Source organism: Hoplias malabaricus, chromosome 2 (genome assembly GCF_029633855.1).
Source record: "Hoplias malabaricus isolate fHopMal1 chromosome 2, fHopMal1.hap1, whole genome shotgun sequence".
Lineage (NCBI taxonomy): Eukaryota > Metazoa > Chordata > Actinopteri > Characiformes > Erythrinidae > Hoplias > Hoplias malabaricus.
This window is the reverse complement of record NC_089801.1, coordinates 53,831,133-53,847,921: the sequence shown is the minus strand read 5'-3', so window position 1 is coordinate 53,847,921 and position 16,789 is coordinate 53,831,133. Positions and strand designations below refer to the sequence as shown.

General features: G+C 36.8%; 1 protein-coding gene across 3 annotated transcripts; it reads left to right on the top strand.

Moving 5' to 3' along the window:
- The first annotated feature begins 2,564 nt into the window (after positions 1 to 2,564).
- Positions 2,565 to 16,490, top strand: LOC136687641 (coiled-coil domain-containing protein 81-like). 3 transcript variants are annotated; one of them, XM_066662148.1, is made up of 14 exons: positions 2,565 to 2,652; positions 4,183 to 4,244; positions 4,779 to 4,932; positions 5,680 to 5,936; positions 6,048 to 6,213; positions 6,384 to 6,498; positions 9,446 to 9,551; positions 10,089 to 10,235; positions 11,238 to 11,345; positions 11,615 to 11,781; positions 13,620 to 13,698; positions 14,280 to 14,506; positions 15,639 to 15,764; positions 16,353 to 16,490. In XM_066662148.1, the coding sequence occupies exons 1-14, from the start codon at positions 2,616 to 2,618 to the stop codon at positions 16,471 to 16,473; spliced, it is 1,872 nt and encodes a 623-aa protein (XP_066518245.1). In that variant the 5' UTR covers positions 2,565 to 2,615; the 3' UTR covers positions 16,474 to 16,490. The 3 variants fall into 3 exon arrangements, with proteins under 3 accessions (XP_066518245.1, XP_066518246.1, XP_066518247.1); XM_066662149.1 differs by having other exon boundaries at positions 2,586 to 2,652; positions 4,763 to 4,932; XM_066662150.1 differs by lacking the exons at positions 2,565 to 2,652; positions 4,183 to 4,244 and adding an exon at positions 4,529 to 4,654.
- Positions 16,491 to 16,789: the final 299 nt, after the last annotated feature.

The following is a 16,789-nucleotide window of genomic DNA, read 5'->3' as shown; positions in this document are numbered from 1 at the left end:
ACAGACACTTTTGAGTTGCCAATCCACCTACCAATGTGTGTTTTCTAGTTTTGATTCCCTCTCTCTCTCACACACACACTCACACACACACACACACACACACACACACACACTTACTCCTCTGCCAGCTGAAACTGGTGCAATTTGCCACTAATAGTGTGATGATGCTGGCTCTGCATCTTCTGCTGCTTCCTGCATGTCACTTGCTCCATCATCTCCTGCATAAAGTTTCTCCTCAACAGTTTGGGAGGGCAGACTGGCCGTCGATGAAAGATATAGTTCTATGGGTGTGGTAGTTATATTTTTAGAATAATAAAGATTATTGAATCAGTAAGAGACAATATAACGAAATAGTTCATACTCTAGTCATGTCCAAATTAAACAAAGTGAAATTCATTCATTCATTCATTATCTGTAGGCGCTTATCCAGTTCAGGGTTGCAGTGGGTCCAGAACCTACCTGGAATCACTGGGCGCAAGACAGGAATACACCCTGGAGAGGGTGCCAGTCCTTCACAGGGCACAACGTGAAATTACAGTTGTTTAAATCATAGCTTTATTTGGATCCCATTAGAAAACAAATCTTTATAGCTTTCCGTCAATTTGTCACTCAGTCAGAGGGACTGCCTCTTCTAGGCTGTGCATATGTGTGTGTGAGTGTGTGTGTTTCTTTGTGTTGCATTGCTAAGACTGACCTCAGACTGAGAGGGCTGATGGAGAATTCACTTATTCATAGATCAGGCATGGGATATTTCCCCAGAGGCAAAGATGTACAGACATGTGACTGCAATAATCAAATAATATAGAAAACATGTGACTGTAATAAACAAATGATATAAACACATGAGAATTATTTTAAACAAGTTTTATGGAATAAATATTAAAATGGTCAAATACTGGTGATACTTGAGTTCATAACTCAGGCCTGAACTCTGTAGAAAAAAAGGAGAATGGTGTAGCATGGGACTGTCTGTTACGGTGTGATATACGATATCCTTAGAAGTTAAGGATACCTTCTTAGTTGGACTCCTATGATATACTACATCCTTAAGGATACAAGGGTACCATTTAATTGGGGTCCTATGGAATGCAACCTAATTTAAAAAATGGGAGGGGCGAGATGATCTCACCCCAAAAAGTGTATGTAAAGTGTGGTTTCCAGTATGTCATTGTGAGTGATTCTGCAGGAGGCCTTCTGTGTTTGCTCTCCAAATAAAGAACCTGCTGATCTTCCAAGAGGTCGTCTTCGTCTTTCAAGTATTTTTTAAGAACTAGAAACTTTATTAGAACTTATTCTTTCGAGTATTATAGTTAGACTAGATATAAGATTAATACGTCGTGGTAACGACAGGGCCCTTCAAAGTGCTCTGCTCCCCTCAATGTAGCCTTGTGCAGGTTAAATTCTGCAGTCTCTATGGCAATTTTGCGCCTCTCTTCTTTTTCATCCTGTCATTTCAAATGGACCACAACAATAATGGATACGGTGCTGGGTATACGTATGCATTTGTTTATGTGAAAGTGCAGGAAAAAAAGACCCAGCATGTCAACTACTCCCCTTACATTTGTCAGGCTATATTCCCATTAGTGGTGTGAAACAACACAAATTCAAACTGTAACATATCTGTCCTCAGAGCCATGTGAATACAAAAATCTCATCATTTAAAATTAGATCCATACCGAGCTGCTAAAGTCTAAAGATGGTAAATATAATAATTTATGGACTATGTAAGGAACAACACACAACATTTTAACTGAAGGTTACAGCTTTAAAGTCATTGTGATGCTTCACAGACCTGTAATTAAGAGATAATAATAATTATGATTATCATATTCAAATATATACTGTAATAATATTGCATATCTGTGAGTGGAAAATATGTGAACTGTTAGGTTATCAAATACATTTTTTGTATAATCCTTTTTACAACTGATGTTGTCACAAAGCAGCTTCACAGAAATCCAGTAAAGATACAAGTTTTAAAATGAAACATAAAACCCCAAGGTGAGCAAAAACTCAGAGCTGAGGAAGAAATCTACGGAGGAACCAAAGCTCACAAGGGAGGACCTATATATCCTCCTTTGGTCAGACTACCTACAAATTATTGACAAAATGTCCCTGTACCATCATGTATGCTGTTATGATCATGTGTACTGATAGTAGAAATAGTAGATCATGAAAGCAGTGATGATGGTGGTAATATAATTATTTCAGTGTCCACTGTAAAATAACGCAATTCTACGTTTGCATGTGTGTCATGCTTAGTAGGCAATACGTTGTAACGTGTAAGTGTCTCATAAATATGGGAAACCAAACGTTGCACATTGTCAGCTTTTGTCACGGTCCCTTAATTCACATGCAGCTATATTCATATTATAGTTCACTGATTGGCAATAAGGTACGAAGAGGCGTTAAAGCGTTATGTTTTGCCGTCTGTAAACGTACATATTTTACGTGTTCAGGCGTTAGAATTAAGACGATTTTGGCCTCAAATGCATGCCATACGCGACTGCACTCTTGGAGTTCACTGTGACGTCGTCTCCTAGCAACCACAGCGTTCAAAAGTTCTGTGTCGCGACGAGGAGGTGGAAAAAGAAGGAGAGATACCGGGAGGGAGCATGGAGAGCTCACTCCGCAGCAAGCTCAGCGAGCAAGGTAAACTTCTCCAGTTCAAAGCTAAACTCACTCACACATTGATTCACTCTTCGTGTGTTTTAAATGTAAACCTGATTTTCTGTTTAGGCCGTACTAACGTTTAGTACAGAGCCAGGGTTAGAGAAAATAAACCGATTCCCTACAATTCATCTAAAACGGTGACCACACACAAACACCCGTCATGATATAAGTCTGTCTTTTTCTTTAAACCTTAGACACTTGTGTTTTTAAATTTGCGGCCACAATTTCTTAGCTTCTAAAAATTCACTAAAGTCTTTTATTTGTTAAAATAAAGTCCGCATTTATACTACCCATATTGTATATACGATTATTTCCAAGTGTAGTTTTCACTGATGGTTTAAAAGTGGGTTGACTTAACTCTAAACCAGGGATATTTAGTTAGAGAAAATGTCCTCAAGTCGTGGTTCAGAACATTTATTATGTCTAACTTGTGATCAGTGCCATAACCTAGTAGTCAACATTATAGTTAAAAACTGGATGCCAAATAAAATTACAGTTCAGTGTATCATCAAAAGCTCTTTTCTCATTAAAAAAATGATAACAAAAAAATATATAAAAAAATAAATAGCATATTACCAAGAGCCTAATGATATTTCAATCTGATTGGCTCTTTTGGATGGAAGGTGGGGCTTCATCCACATTGAACAATCTGATTGACTCTTTTAGATGGAGGGTGGGACATTACCCAATATCAGCAATCCGATTGGTTCTTTGGTTGGAAGGTGGGACTTTATTCTTAAACAAAAAGCTGATTGACTTTCAAGTGCATCGTGGGAGATGGTAGTCACGTGTTATACATGAGTATTCATCTTACCGTGTGTATTCTTGAGTATATGAACAAAACTTCAGCAATGAAATATGACACAAGGACACGCAAGAACACACAGAGAAAGAGTCATGTACTGTAATGACAAGACAAGTTACACCAGTGGTGTGTTTGAAATGGCTCTCTACTAATTGTTCCCTACATTCCTGATTATATAGTGCACTAACTGAAATCAGTTAAAATAAACACGAGGACAGTGCCTATTAGTGACCCCTGCTCTACACATTCACTTTAATTCGGTAGATACTCATATATCTATGAATCTGCAGTTAGATGATGTCCCTCTGAATTTGTGGGTTTGAGACTGTCTTTGGAACACTGTAGTTTGTCCAGCCATGGTGTTCACTGCTTTTTTCACTCAAGTGCCTTCTAGCATATAAAACACTCTACATGGCCATTCCACCAAGTTAAAACAAAAAATCCTGCTGGGGGTCTTTAAATTGAGGAAGTTGTTTTATTATTCATTATTATGCATGTATAAATAGTTTGTGTTTATTATTTTGAATTGGGCACAAAATGAATGTGGGTTATGTTTTATAAAATGAGGTAATCGCTTGTAAATTGTAGCCATAAATGAAGAAAAGCTGCATTTTGGAACTCCCTATTTTACCAGTGATTCTCAGATATCACAAATGAAAATGTTCCAAACCAAAACACATTTTTACACATTTTTTTCTGCACAGACGTCGATTATATCTGGACAAAAGTGGCCTCTTTTATTCAGCAACAGATGGCCACGGGCAAGGTAAGATACCTTTGTCATGCAGAACTTGAACATAATCAGTTTTTGCTGTTTACCTTTACTGGTTTAGTCAGTTTCACACTGGATTTAAAACTGAAACTATGACGTTACTGATCTTTTCTGGTGTAATCAATATGGAGGAATTAGTGAACAACTGAACAACATTTCACAGTGGGAAATTGTGAAATTCCATGCACAATGTCTGCTTTTCCTTTTACCATGCAGAATGTGGAAAATGAGGTATTTGTGTCACAGTGAAATGTAATCACTGTCCATTTGGAACCTATGTAATTTGGGGTGTGGTCCAAGGGGATGTACAGACGCTTGAAAATTTAAAGCCATTCAGATTCATGATCAAACAAGATCAGAGAATATGTGGACGAAAGGAAACAGCGTTAAAGATGCATTAATGGGTAAATGATATATCTGTGCTACTTGTGTTCTTTAACAGTTTGTGTAATGTAAAACAACTGTAATGACATTGTGAACTGAAGTTTTGGGTTGGATTTCACCGTAATCAGGTCTAATGTGTCTTAGGGTGTTTGCATATCTGGACTTGGAACATTTACCTTCTCTCAGATAAAGATGGACATAGGCAGCAAACATGTTCTAATTCAGCGGCCAGTCTTCCTCTTATCGGAGAGACTTCTCCAGTCTCATGGTCTCAAACAGACCAAACCCTTTGCTGCAGGTGAGAGCATCTCATTAGACATTTTAAATCTGCTTTCTGGGTTTACATTTATTGATAGTTTAAGAAACCTTCTATAATTAGTTGTAACTGTAAACAGGACAAGATGTATATTATCCTACTCAAGTCCATTAGAGCTTCACTTATGACCCAGCCACCCTTCTTCTTACCAGCTACCACAACATTCCTAATATAATGTACAGATTAACGTTTCTGTAAAATAGTATTCTACACCTAACCACGATGGTTGCTGTGGCCTGTTTTATGATCTGATCTGATCTATTAGCATCACTGAGCCAATAAGAATTCTTAGTCCAAAATATACATTGTTGAGCAGCTGTCTCAATTACAGGTAGTTTTTTACCTATCAAATAAAAAAGCTGCACATCACCTACATGTCTGGTTACTGTGTAAATATTTTTTTCAACAATTAATGTGAAATAATTTATTCACAGAAGGGTCGTGTTTTTTTTTTTTTGTTTTTTTTGTTTGGTGTGTGTGTTATGTCCAGAATTCCAGTGAGTTGTATCCAGCTGCATTTCTGGAGGTCCACAGAACCACTAGTTTTGGGTTTTCTCTGTTTTAACACATTTGGCACAACACACCCAGGGCTCAGTATTCTTCTGATGAATTGATAGATATTTGTGTGTTAAAGGGAGACCCTAAACCCTGTAATGTAGGAGACTAAGAAAGAGCCAGTAGGGGACTCAGTGAGAATTCTAACAGTGCTGTGTTTGATGGCATTATCAGGGGACATTCCAGTGGTGCCTCTCAACTTCACTGCCATATCAATGGACAGTTCATTTGACCGGGACGTGGTGGAAGGTTGTGTGAGGGAGACACTTCTCCTGCTGCTCCGTGCCGTTTCCGCCCAGCACACCGTTCTCTTCACCTTCAGAAGCATAGGTGTCCTCTTGTTCCGCCACAGCTGCGTCAAGATGAAGTTCTATAAGGATTTTGTCTCTTCTATGGATGGCACAGGGAAACTCTTGTGTGCTTTGAAAAATGTGAGTTATATAAGCGATGTTTACCTACAGTTATGTGCACCTCTGGTCAAATGATATTTTGCTGAATTACAAATGAGTAATTAGTAAATAAAAACTGAGCTTGCTTTTCAGAGGCCAGGAACGAGCTGCTCTGTACTCTCGGGGAAACAGTCCAGTCTTGAACGATCCATAAGCAGCAACGCAGTCCTACTCCCCAAAATCGAGTCACAATTCGAGACAGATGGGAAAAATGATTCACCATCCAACCCTCATGATGGACAAGAGGAAAACAGAACAGGTGTTGAATTACTCACATAACACATTCCTCTGACTGGCTTTCATCTGCCCTTTTCATTTGTTGAAATAGAATTGAGCTTCAGCAGCTTTAAAATACAATCCTAAATTGAATTTCAGTTTGGGAAAATTAAGAGAACTAACCTTTTGATTCGTGTGTGTGTGTGTTTGTAGTGTCAGAGATCCAAAACTCACCACGACACAAGTCCAGGCAGTGTATCCAAGAGAGGAATGCATTTTGTTCCACAGATAACCCAGATCCTACGGCTTCACCAGATAAATTAAAAAGGTACAGTAGACTGAGTTGCATGTTAAGCATAAAGGAAGGTTTGAGGCCTCCAGGGGTATTGGCTGTAATGAAAACTACCCAATACAAAAGATATATAAAAGATTTTACCAATAAAAAAGAAAAAAAGAAAATTTAAAACGGTAACTTCCAATTCAAATCTAAAGATAATACAAACACCATCTTCATTTTTTTCTTCAATCTTCATTTTTTTATTTTACTTTTGTACTTAGTTATTGTACTTTTGGGTTTATAACAAAATATTCGCCTTACTTCTAAACATTAAAATTAGTAACTTGTTTATTGACATTTCAAATGCTGCTTAAAACTACAGTCAAATCCAAAGCTGTTAAACGCAGCTTTATTTAATAAAGTAAAATGTTTCAAAGCTTTTTATTTTAAAAATAGCAAAATGTGCATAACTGGGCCTTAGGTTTCTATGGTGATAGTCTGTAAACTGACCTAGAACCAACTTCACCGCTGCCACATTATAACAACAAACCTTGTTAAATAGCACTTTACCACAGAGCTTCTCAAATAAATGAGTCCCCTGTTCCATCACTTTTTTGTAACGGGGCCTCTTGGTATTTTGACAAATTACAGCTTCAGATGAGTGTTGATGAATTGGGATGTTCATTTAATCCAACAAATAGAAAATGTCTTTGATTTGTTATGCTGCCTCACACAATACTGAGTTCATTACCTGTTCATACTAATGTACTCAAGGAGATAATGGAACATTGGACATACGGATATTGTCATTTCTTATTACTATTCACTGGCTTATTTTAAAGCCCCTATTTAAAGAAAAGACTCACGTTATTAGAGTTTCATCAAGTTATTAGTCAAATGATAAGGCAGTGTTTTCTTTGTTGCACTTGGTTTGCTCTGTATCACATTGTGGGCTCAAGGCTGCATTACATGTGAATAGTTTTAAAGGCCTATTCACTATCTGTGCATGCTCTTACAGTGTGGAGACTGAATGGACTTAGATTACAGCACAGCGGGAGACATGCTGACAGACTGGCTTTCATTCACTGCCTCCCAGGATTGTTTCAGCTCATGGATGATTGATATGTTCTTTCCAGTTTGGGGGAAAAACATATACCTTACGTTTCCCATTCAGTTTCCAGGGCCCTTTGAAACTACATATTTACTTCTTGTTTGGACTGAAAAATAACTGTATATTTTATGCATCAAATCTTTTAGCTATGGCTTACAAGGATAAAAGAACATTTTGTGTTGTTGCAGCTTTCCAATGAATTACCTCACCCCTTGTTCACAATATTTTAATGACTTTCTATAAAGCTAAATCCATTTCTGTACGTGAGCTTCATTAATTTTATTATTTTAATAATAATCAGATGATTTAAGCTGTTAGAATGGTTAGGGATGGGAATTCTGACAAATGTGAGAAAATATTTGATAAATATGTTATAAATAGAAAAAGAAAACATTTTGAACAGTGTTTGTGCTGCTTTTACAGGAGATAATGTTCTGTTGATGTAGAGATGTTCGTATTTTAGGTTGATATTATTAACATCAACAATTATCCTGGAAATGATCTTTTTTTTGCTTGAAATGCAATTGCTTCCAAAATGATGGACATCCTCATAAAGACTAGTAACCTGATTAATATCTGACAAAAGGCTTAATTTTACACTGAAAAAATTAGAAAAAGCCAAAATTTAACTAAAGAAAACATATTCTTTGAAAAAACATTAATAAATCATTATTTTAACAAAAGCACATGTCCTAAAATTATAGGTAAAACTGCTTTTATTAGTGGTAGGTGATATGACAGCACATCAATAGCATGATTATTTGAATATTTTATCTCCATAATGATTAAAGAATTTTTTTTTTGGTTTTGCCCCCTCATGGTTCACTGACAAAGCTTGTACTGTAAATATTCTCAGGTATAAATGCTGGCATATTTTTTCTAATGTAATGAGCTTGTCAGTCTGTTTTTACCCCATGCACTGTTCATACATGGTGATGTGATTGTGCTTCAAATGTTAAACAGACTGGTGGTATTCACTTTTTTTGAAACTCTTTTTGTCTGCTTTTACATTTGACTTCTTTATGTTCAGTGTCTTCTTCACTAAACTCAAAACGTGTCCAAACGACAGACACAGCATTTCTTCTTTGGTACAAGTTGCTTGAGTTGCTTGGTGGGAGACTATGTTTAGGTTCTCCTCCATGTTGCTTTCATGTGTTAGATTAAATGTGGCAGAATCACATGAATACATGTGTGGTAGTGCGGTTTTAAGAGGACAGTACATGCACAGAACACATAGTTTAAAGAAAAATTGATATAGGCAATATTGCATCAATTAGAATTTCTAAATGTTAATTCACTTTTTGATTAACTGTTGATTAACCTAGACTTTATTAATTAGAACAACTTCTTTTGCCAATAAAACAGCCTTTAATCATCTGCTATAACATCTTCTAAGGTTGATCTTTTTTTCTTTTACTCAACTAGGAATGTCAATAAATTTGTAGTGGACAGTTTTTCGTTGTTTATCTCCAAATAGATTTGACCTTTTCTGTAACATTCAATCTTTCAAAATCTGTAACCTCTTACCCATGAGATACCATATTACCTGCTTGTAACGTCTTTTGTAAATTAGTTATAATTCCAAACTACATTTCAGAGTAAGTGAATGCTATATGTTTATATAATACAGAGGCTGGTGAAGTACACTAACTTTGATTTATAGTAGAATTGCTCAATAAATACAGTACCTGTCTGAATTCAGGTTTATTTATTTATTTATAATGAAATCTTGATCTGAAATAAGATGTTACTAAAGAAAGTGCAAGTCCATGAAAATTGCCTGTAAGTGCATGTATATGAATAAATGTGATTAGCTGCTATCCATCTCTGCCCATCCCCAGTGAGGTCCAACAACAAATACCTGTCTAAACTCTACCTCATATTTAGATTTGCTGGATTCTCTCAGCCACCAGAGGACGATGTGGGACAAGTGGAAAAATGGAGAGAACGTTCCTCCGCTTTGGCTTGCCATGACCATCCCCGAGCTGGACAGGTAAGCCTCCGTTTATATGTTTATTATATAGTAAAACATAATTGATTCATAATTAGGGGAACAAGCACAGAAGGTGCTGGATCCATATTGTTTTTCTGAGTTTCTGATTGTTCTTGGCTGAGAGTCCTGTGAAAATGCATTACAGTTATCATGTCTTGATGAAACCAAGGGGTGAAGAAGCCTCAAAGTTCAGATGGGAATTTTTGCATTGGAGCAGTGGACATCCTACCAAAATAGCCTGCAAATTTTTAATTAGTCCTGGCTCTAAAGTCTTTCAAAAAACTATTAGGCTTGTATATTGCCATAGAATTAGTAAAATGAATCTTTTTAAACAGCTGTGTATCATCAGCATAATAGTGAAACGTTATGTCACACTCACCAATTATATTTCTAATAGGAAGCATTTACATGAATAGAATTGGACCAAGGACTGATCCCTGTGTTTTTTCCAAATTCAAACCAGTTTAATCACCGTTCACATCCATGAATTATGATAATTTACATTCATTCTTTACATATGTGTGTGTAATTGTTCAGGAACTTTGCTATGTGTGTATGCAACGAGCTCAGCGTAATGTGCCTCTGTATTTGGCGGCGGAGAGACGGAGGAATGAGCAAGAGGAGGAGAAGATCCTGAATTTAGTTGAACAACAGAAAGATGAGCAGTTTCTGCAGAGAGAACATGTAAGAGCAATTGTCACATTATTTATGGGAATTGAAGGGGTATGCTGCTCAGAAAGATAAAAATAGTCGCTGTCGAATTAGAAACATGTATTTCCATATATATGTGGATTTTTATTTTTATTTTTATTTTTGTTTTCATTTGAAAACAAAAGCTGTGCTTAATTGTGTGAAAAGTACACTATGAATAAACGAATAGAAATGCCAAAAATATAAAATGCAGTAAAATGATTTAAGTGTTTGTATAGGTCATTTCTTTTCAACACGTTTTACAATACCGTGGTAATATTAATAACTGATAATTTTGGCCATGATGATTTTGATATTAAAATTTCATACTGTTTTCTTGTTTACACTCATTTAAGTTTAAAGAAGTGTTTCAGTTTGAGTCTTTTGAATGAGGCAAAGATATTTACATCAACGGAGCCCCTTAAGTCTAAAAGAGATAAATATCATTACAGAATAAATCATTCTCTCAGTTTAACAATCTGTTTCCTTCATTTACTATTTAAAGCAACACTAGGTAAGATTTCCCCTTTGTGTAATTCATATTTATTGAAATTAATGGGGAGACAGGGGGAGGGGCTCTGGTTTCCTACTGTCCTCCACAAGTTACATAGTGCAGTATCTGCAGTGCTGAGTAGCAATGACATGGCCACTGTTCTCCTAATTACAGGACTTTAAAGCTGTAATTTTCAGTTAAAAATGTTATGTGTTGTTCCTTACATAGTCCATAAATTATTATATTTACCATCTTTAGACTTTAGCAGCTCGGTATGGATCTAATTTTAAATGATGAGATTTTTGTATTCACATGGCTCTGAGGACAGATATGTTACAGTTTGAATTTGTGTTGTTTTACACCACTAATGGGAATATAGCCTGACAAATGTAAGGGGAGTAGTTGACATGCTGGGTCTTTTTTTCCTGCACTTTCACATAAACAAATGCATACGTATACCCAGTATCGTATCCATTACTGTGGTGGTCCATTTGAAATGACAGGATGAAAAAGAAGAGAGGCGCAAAATTGCCATAGAGACTGCAGAATTTAACCTGCACAAGGCTACATTGAGGGGAGCAGAGCACTTTGAAGGGCCCTCTCAGTCTGAGGTCAGTCTTAGCAATGCAACACAAAGAAACACACATACTCACACACACATATGCATAGCCTAAAAGAGGCAGTCCCTCTGACTGAGTGACAAATTGACTGAAAGCTAGATTTGTTTTGTAATGGGTTCCAAATAAATCTATGATTTAAACAACTGTAATTTCACTTTGTTTAATTTGGACATGACTAGTATATGGATTATTTCATTGCATTGTCTCTTACTGATTCAATAATCTTTATTTTTCTAACACTATAACTACCACACTCATAGAACTATATCTTTCATCGACGGCCAGTCAGCCCTCCCAAGCTGTTGAGGAGGAGAAACTTCATGCAGGAGCTGATGGAGCAAGTGACCTGCAGGAGGCAGCAGAAGATGCAAAGCCAGCATTATCACACTATTAGTGGCAAATTGCACCAGTTTCAGCTGGCAGAGGAGTAAGTGTGTGTGTGTGTGTGTGTGTGTGTGTGTGTGTGTGTGTGTGTGTGTGTGTGAGAGAGAGAGAGAGAGAGAGAGAGAGAATGAAAACGAGAGAGAAACACAACAAGAAAGTAACTGAGACAAATCTAAAACACTAAAATATTTTTCCAAAAAAAAAAATCCATTTTCAATTTGACATGAACGCAGTCAGAATTTGTGTCAGAAGTTTGCGTTCTTGCTTGTGCAGTGGAGCTGTGAGGCTAACTTAAGGGAGTTTATAACCAGACTGTTAAACCGAGTCGATCGAATTGTGAGGTAATCTCAAATATAAAAGGTTTAACATGATTAATAGAAAAAATATATATAAACAACATAAACATGACTTCTACTATTTTACATGCTGGTAAATTTATGCTGGAGATAAAGATTTTGATATTGACAATCCAGTATGTTTTTAAATTCACATCATGTATAATTAATATTATTTCAAACCCGTTTTAGAAAGGTTTGTAAAATTGTAAAATGTAATAACTGAATATTTAATTTTGTTATACTTTTGTTTAACTGACAAAAATATACAGAATTTCTTCAAGTATTTTCACAGACCATCTTGATTGTATTTTGTAATTATAAGCAATTATAAGAATTTGATGCTTACAACATTCTCCAAAATAAAGAAATTTAGAAAGTTAGAATGCACTGAAAGTTTGAAAGTTTCCACTATAAGCAGGTAAATATATATATATACACAATACACAAATACACGATGTTTGAAGGCTCACCACTTTGTTGGAAAAAGACATTTTTTACAACTAAAAGACATTAGTAAAGCCTAAAGATTAAGAGAATTCAGACATATCTCACTACTACTAATCTAACACAAGGAAACACTTGATTGTACATGACCATCGAATGAGAAACCATCATGGTACTGTGATAAATACAGGCACATGGCACAAATTCCAGGCATCATCTATGTGCTAAAACAAAGTGACTTCATGAACAGAATGTGACTCCAATCCAAGTCATTCTAATATGGCACATGAGGAAGGGAATCAGAAAATTGAACTGTTGAACTGCAGCTGAAGTCTGGTGACAAGGAAGCTCTTAAACAATTAAAAAAGTGACATTAATGGGAAAGGTGATTTTGGATTGTTTCTAATTTGAAATTTCATTTGTTTATGGTTACAGCATAGTATTAATTTGTCCAGTAAAAAGCCTGGGAATATATTATTTTCTTTTGTTAGTTAAAGGAACAGTAGGTAGCAATTTTACCTTAAAATTGCAGCTTCAAAAATTATTGTAACATTTATGTATTTATATAATATAGACATCTATATTTTTATAACATAGTGGTTTAGATGTAACATTAACCCTTTGTCTTCAATTGGTACTCATGGAAAAATGAATGTGCAGTTCAAGCCCACCACCTCCATATGGACCAATAGGGACAATAAAGATGTTTAAAGAAGTTTCTGTGACACTTCTGTGTGCTAGCTGCAAGACTGTTACTCACTTGTGTCTTGTGATGAGCAACATGAGTTTGGAGTGCTGTTACCACTTGTCCCTTCTGTTGTGTGACTCTTGATGAAAATGCAGCTACATTTACTGCACATGTGGCGAGTTTAAATATCACATTGCTAATATTGTAGCAGTTTGGAGGGGCGGCTATGCAGTGCAAAACAATATAATTCACCCTGTTTTCGTGATAACACTTATATGTACTGATGCAGGTTCCTCACAGGCTGTTTATTCCCCACACTGCAACCTGCTTGCGCCCCACTGTGTCTCACCAGCAGATCTTGATGCACAGTTTGAAAGCACTGATATAATTATGAATTCCTCTTCTCTTTAGGATTGCAAAACTGAGATCTGAAGAACTTCAACAGAAGAAGGATAAGGTCGAGAGCCTCAAGAAGGCCCTATGCACCCAAGTATGTGAATGAAAATAATCATAATCAGATTTAGCCATTGTGAGTTATATTTAAGGAAGATAGCTAAACTGAATGATTATTAAAGGGTAAAAGTGAGTTAGTTTACAACCAGTGTTAGATTAAAACTATAATGTTTATTGGCATGTGTGAAATGTGTTGTGCAGGGCAGAGGAGAAAATTCTAAGGGGAGTTGTGTTTCTGAAAATCAAGGGAAGGTCCCCCCCAAATGCGAGCATTATAGAGATAGGGCTTTAGTCGTGTAGGAAGAAAGAGTGATCTTCAAATTTGGTACAGCACACTGTAATCTTGATTGGTTCATTTCACTGCTGTTGTGGAAGTGGAGGAGACCATTGTGAGACCAAACATACCAAATTAGAGCATAACCTTTAGAGCAAAACTTTTACTTTAAAATTGTGTATATATATGGAGGTGACTCACTGACATGATGCGCTTTGTCTTATCCGTGTAGTACAACATATGCATTGTTCTGAGATTATGGCTTTTGTGCTTTTTCAGTCACATTGGATTAGTGTCTGATGAGTGTAAGTGTGTGTGTGTGTGTGTGTGAATATACTCCTCAGCTGGAGTACAGAGGCACAGGGATCCCAGCTCTGCAGCCAGACTCAGATGGCCCTGTGTTCGGAGGGAAAGATAGAGTTCCAGCTGCATTGGCTGCACAACAGCAGAGAGCTCAAACACACTACCAGCAGAATTTGAGCATGGCAAACACCAAAAAGAATGAGGTGCTTTTTAATCGTGTCAGCGAGCAGAGGAAGGAGAGGGACATGATGGAACGCAACCGCAAAGAGTGAGTGAATCCAACAAGAACAGCACTGAATAAATAGATGTGATGATTCAGCCAAAAACATATTTACACCATACTCCCCTTAGTCTAAATCTGTGAGAGGCCGTTTTGGCCAGAATTAAAAATGAATGCTTTAACACTGCTGTGTTTACTTTGTTATGCACTTTTCAACTTCTTGTGTCTTTTTAAATACACCATTATTTCAATGTCAGAAACAACACCAGCTGTACAAAAGCAAATCATTGTTGTCCCGTGAAAAACATGTATCTCCATTTTTGTCGACTTTTAGATTACTACATAATTTGAACACAGCACCTTTCAGTGGGTCAGAAACAGCAGTGCTGCTAGAGTTTTAAACATTTGCTCACACTCACTGGCCACTAAATTAGACACACCTACATTCTCAGAAAAACTTTCACTGTGGTGGTACCCGCAAGGGTACATATTCAGTACCTTTAGTTAGGGAACATAATTGTCACATATTCTACATTAATAGTAGATTTAAAAATGTATGGTTGGTGGACGATTTTAAAATAATATTTTTAAATTCCAGCAGCACTGCTGTGTCTGATCCACAGCTTGAACCCACAACTCCAGGTCCCTGTCTGATGAAACCTGATATAAACTACTGAGCATTATTCAGAGATCTCCATTTTTTGTCATCATGTTGCTCTCCCTGACACTTTTATTCAGCAAATTAAGAGATTCTCATTGAAATTTCATCAAAAATACACTGAGACAAAAAAGTTTCCTATAGCCAGTCTGTTATGTAAACCATGTCAAGAAGCAGTTAGTGAGTAAGTGGAGAAAAGCCAAGAAAATGTGCAAATCAAAGTAGCTTTCAGTACAGAACCTGGTGTCACTGAATATATTTGGAATATTTTTATGGGATAAACAGGTAATGCAATGGATTTCTATAACAGATGTGTAGGAAATAACTTTGTGTGAATGTTTAAAGACTGAATGCAAGTCTTTTTGAATGATCTGTTACTACCAGATTTTCATGTTTTTACACACACACAGATGTTGGTAACTGAAATGTACCAGTGTCAAAAAACTAGTGTCCCAGCTTTGTCAGATGCATGTGTAAGAGTGGTTATATAAGTTTTTCTTTGTGTTCTTCAATGTTTTGCAGACTCATAGCAGACCGGCTCAAACATTTTAACACTCTACAGAAACTGCAAGATGCAACTGCTACGTCATGGAGCCATAGCGCTGTCCTGAAAAAAAGAAGAGACAGCGAAGAAGAAGCTTTCATCCGGTGACAAATTTCTTAGACATAGAGAAAATCTTAGAATGGGGTGGGGGTGGGAATAGAAAATATAATTTAGAAATATTATATTGTACATGGAAATATGTATAAATGGTCAATATGGTGAAATTTATTTTGTAATCACTGGCCAAAAAGAAAAAATCTTAGTACCAGTGTCCACTTTAGATTCTGTATGCCATTAGATATACTAACATGTTTTGTCAGTGCCCCAAAGCAAGGATCCAACCCAGCACCTTGAAATTCTGAAGCAGTGACATTACTTTTAGCACAACTATGCCTTCCCACCTTTTTATCTATCAGTCATCAGTGTTCCACCCTCTATAGCAAACTGTGAAAAAGCAGGGAATATGCAGGCTAAAGAACCTGGCATTTTTTAACCCATAAGAATGATGGGACCCTGCGATATAATTCATAGAAAACATGCGCATTACCATAAAAAGGGGGAAACCCACTAAATAAGCTATTTATTTTATAGTAAAGAGATCTAAAACAATACCCTTTCTGCAGCTTAAACAGTGCTTACGTCCACAGCATCATTGTTCATAATGACTTACTGAATTGTTTTCGTGTGGTCAGGTATGGCAGCGGGGTACTGATGGAGCAGTGCGCCCAGTATCGTCGCTGCTATCACTGCAAGAGGACACCAGGCAACCGTGGTGAATCCTATTTCATTCCCGGCTCCAGGATGCTGTTGTAGCCCCCGCCCAATCCAACATCCTTTTGAAGGAAATAAAATCAGAAAAAAAGAGACTTGAGTGCAAGACCTGAATCTCTTACACCAAATAGTAAACAACAACAAGTTCCAACATGTTCAACAAGTCACAACAACTGTCAGTCAACTCCGGGTGACTGTCTGTGAGGAGTTGGTGTGTTCTCCCCGTGTCCGCGTGGGTTTCCTCTGGGTGCTCCCGATTCCTCCCACAGTCCAAAAACAAACGATGCAGGTGGATTGGCGACTCAAAAGTGTTCGTAGGTGTGAGTGTGTGAGTGAATGTGTGTGTGTCTGTGTTGCC

What these genes read in the sequence shown, in the direction of transcription:
- LOC136687641 (XM_066662148.1), top strand. Translation starts at nt 2,616, where the DNA reads ATGGAGAGCTCACTCCGCAGCAAGCTCAGCGAGCAAG. An exon ending in ACCATCCCCGAGCTGGACAG is followed by an intron (nt 9,552 to 10,088) that starts GTAAGCCTCCGT and finishes GTAATTGTTCAG; the next exon opens with GAACTTTGCTATGTGTGTAT. An exon ending in CAGTTTCAGCTGGCAGAGGA is followed by an intron (nt 11,782 to 13,619) that starts GTAAGTGTGTGT and finishes TCTTCTCTTTAG; the next exon opens with GATTGCAAAACTGAGATCTG.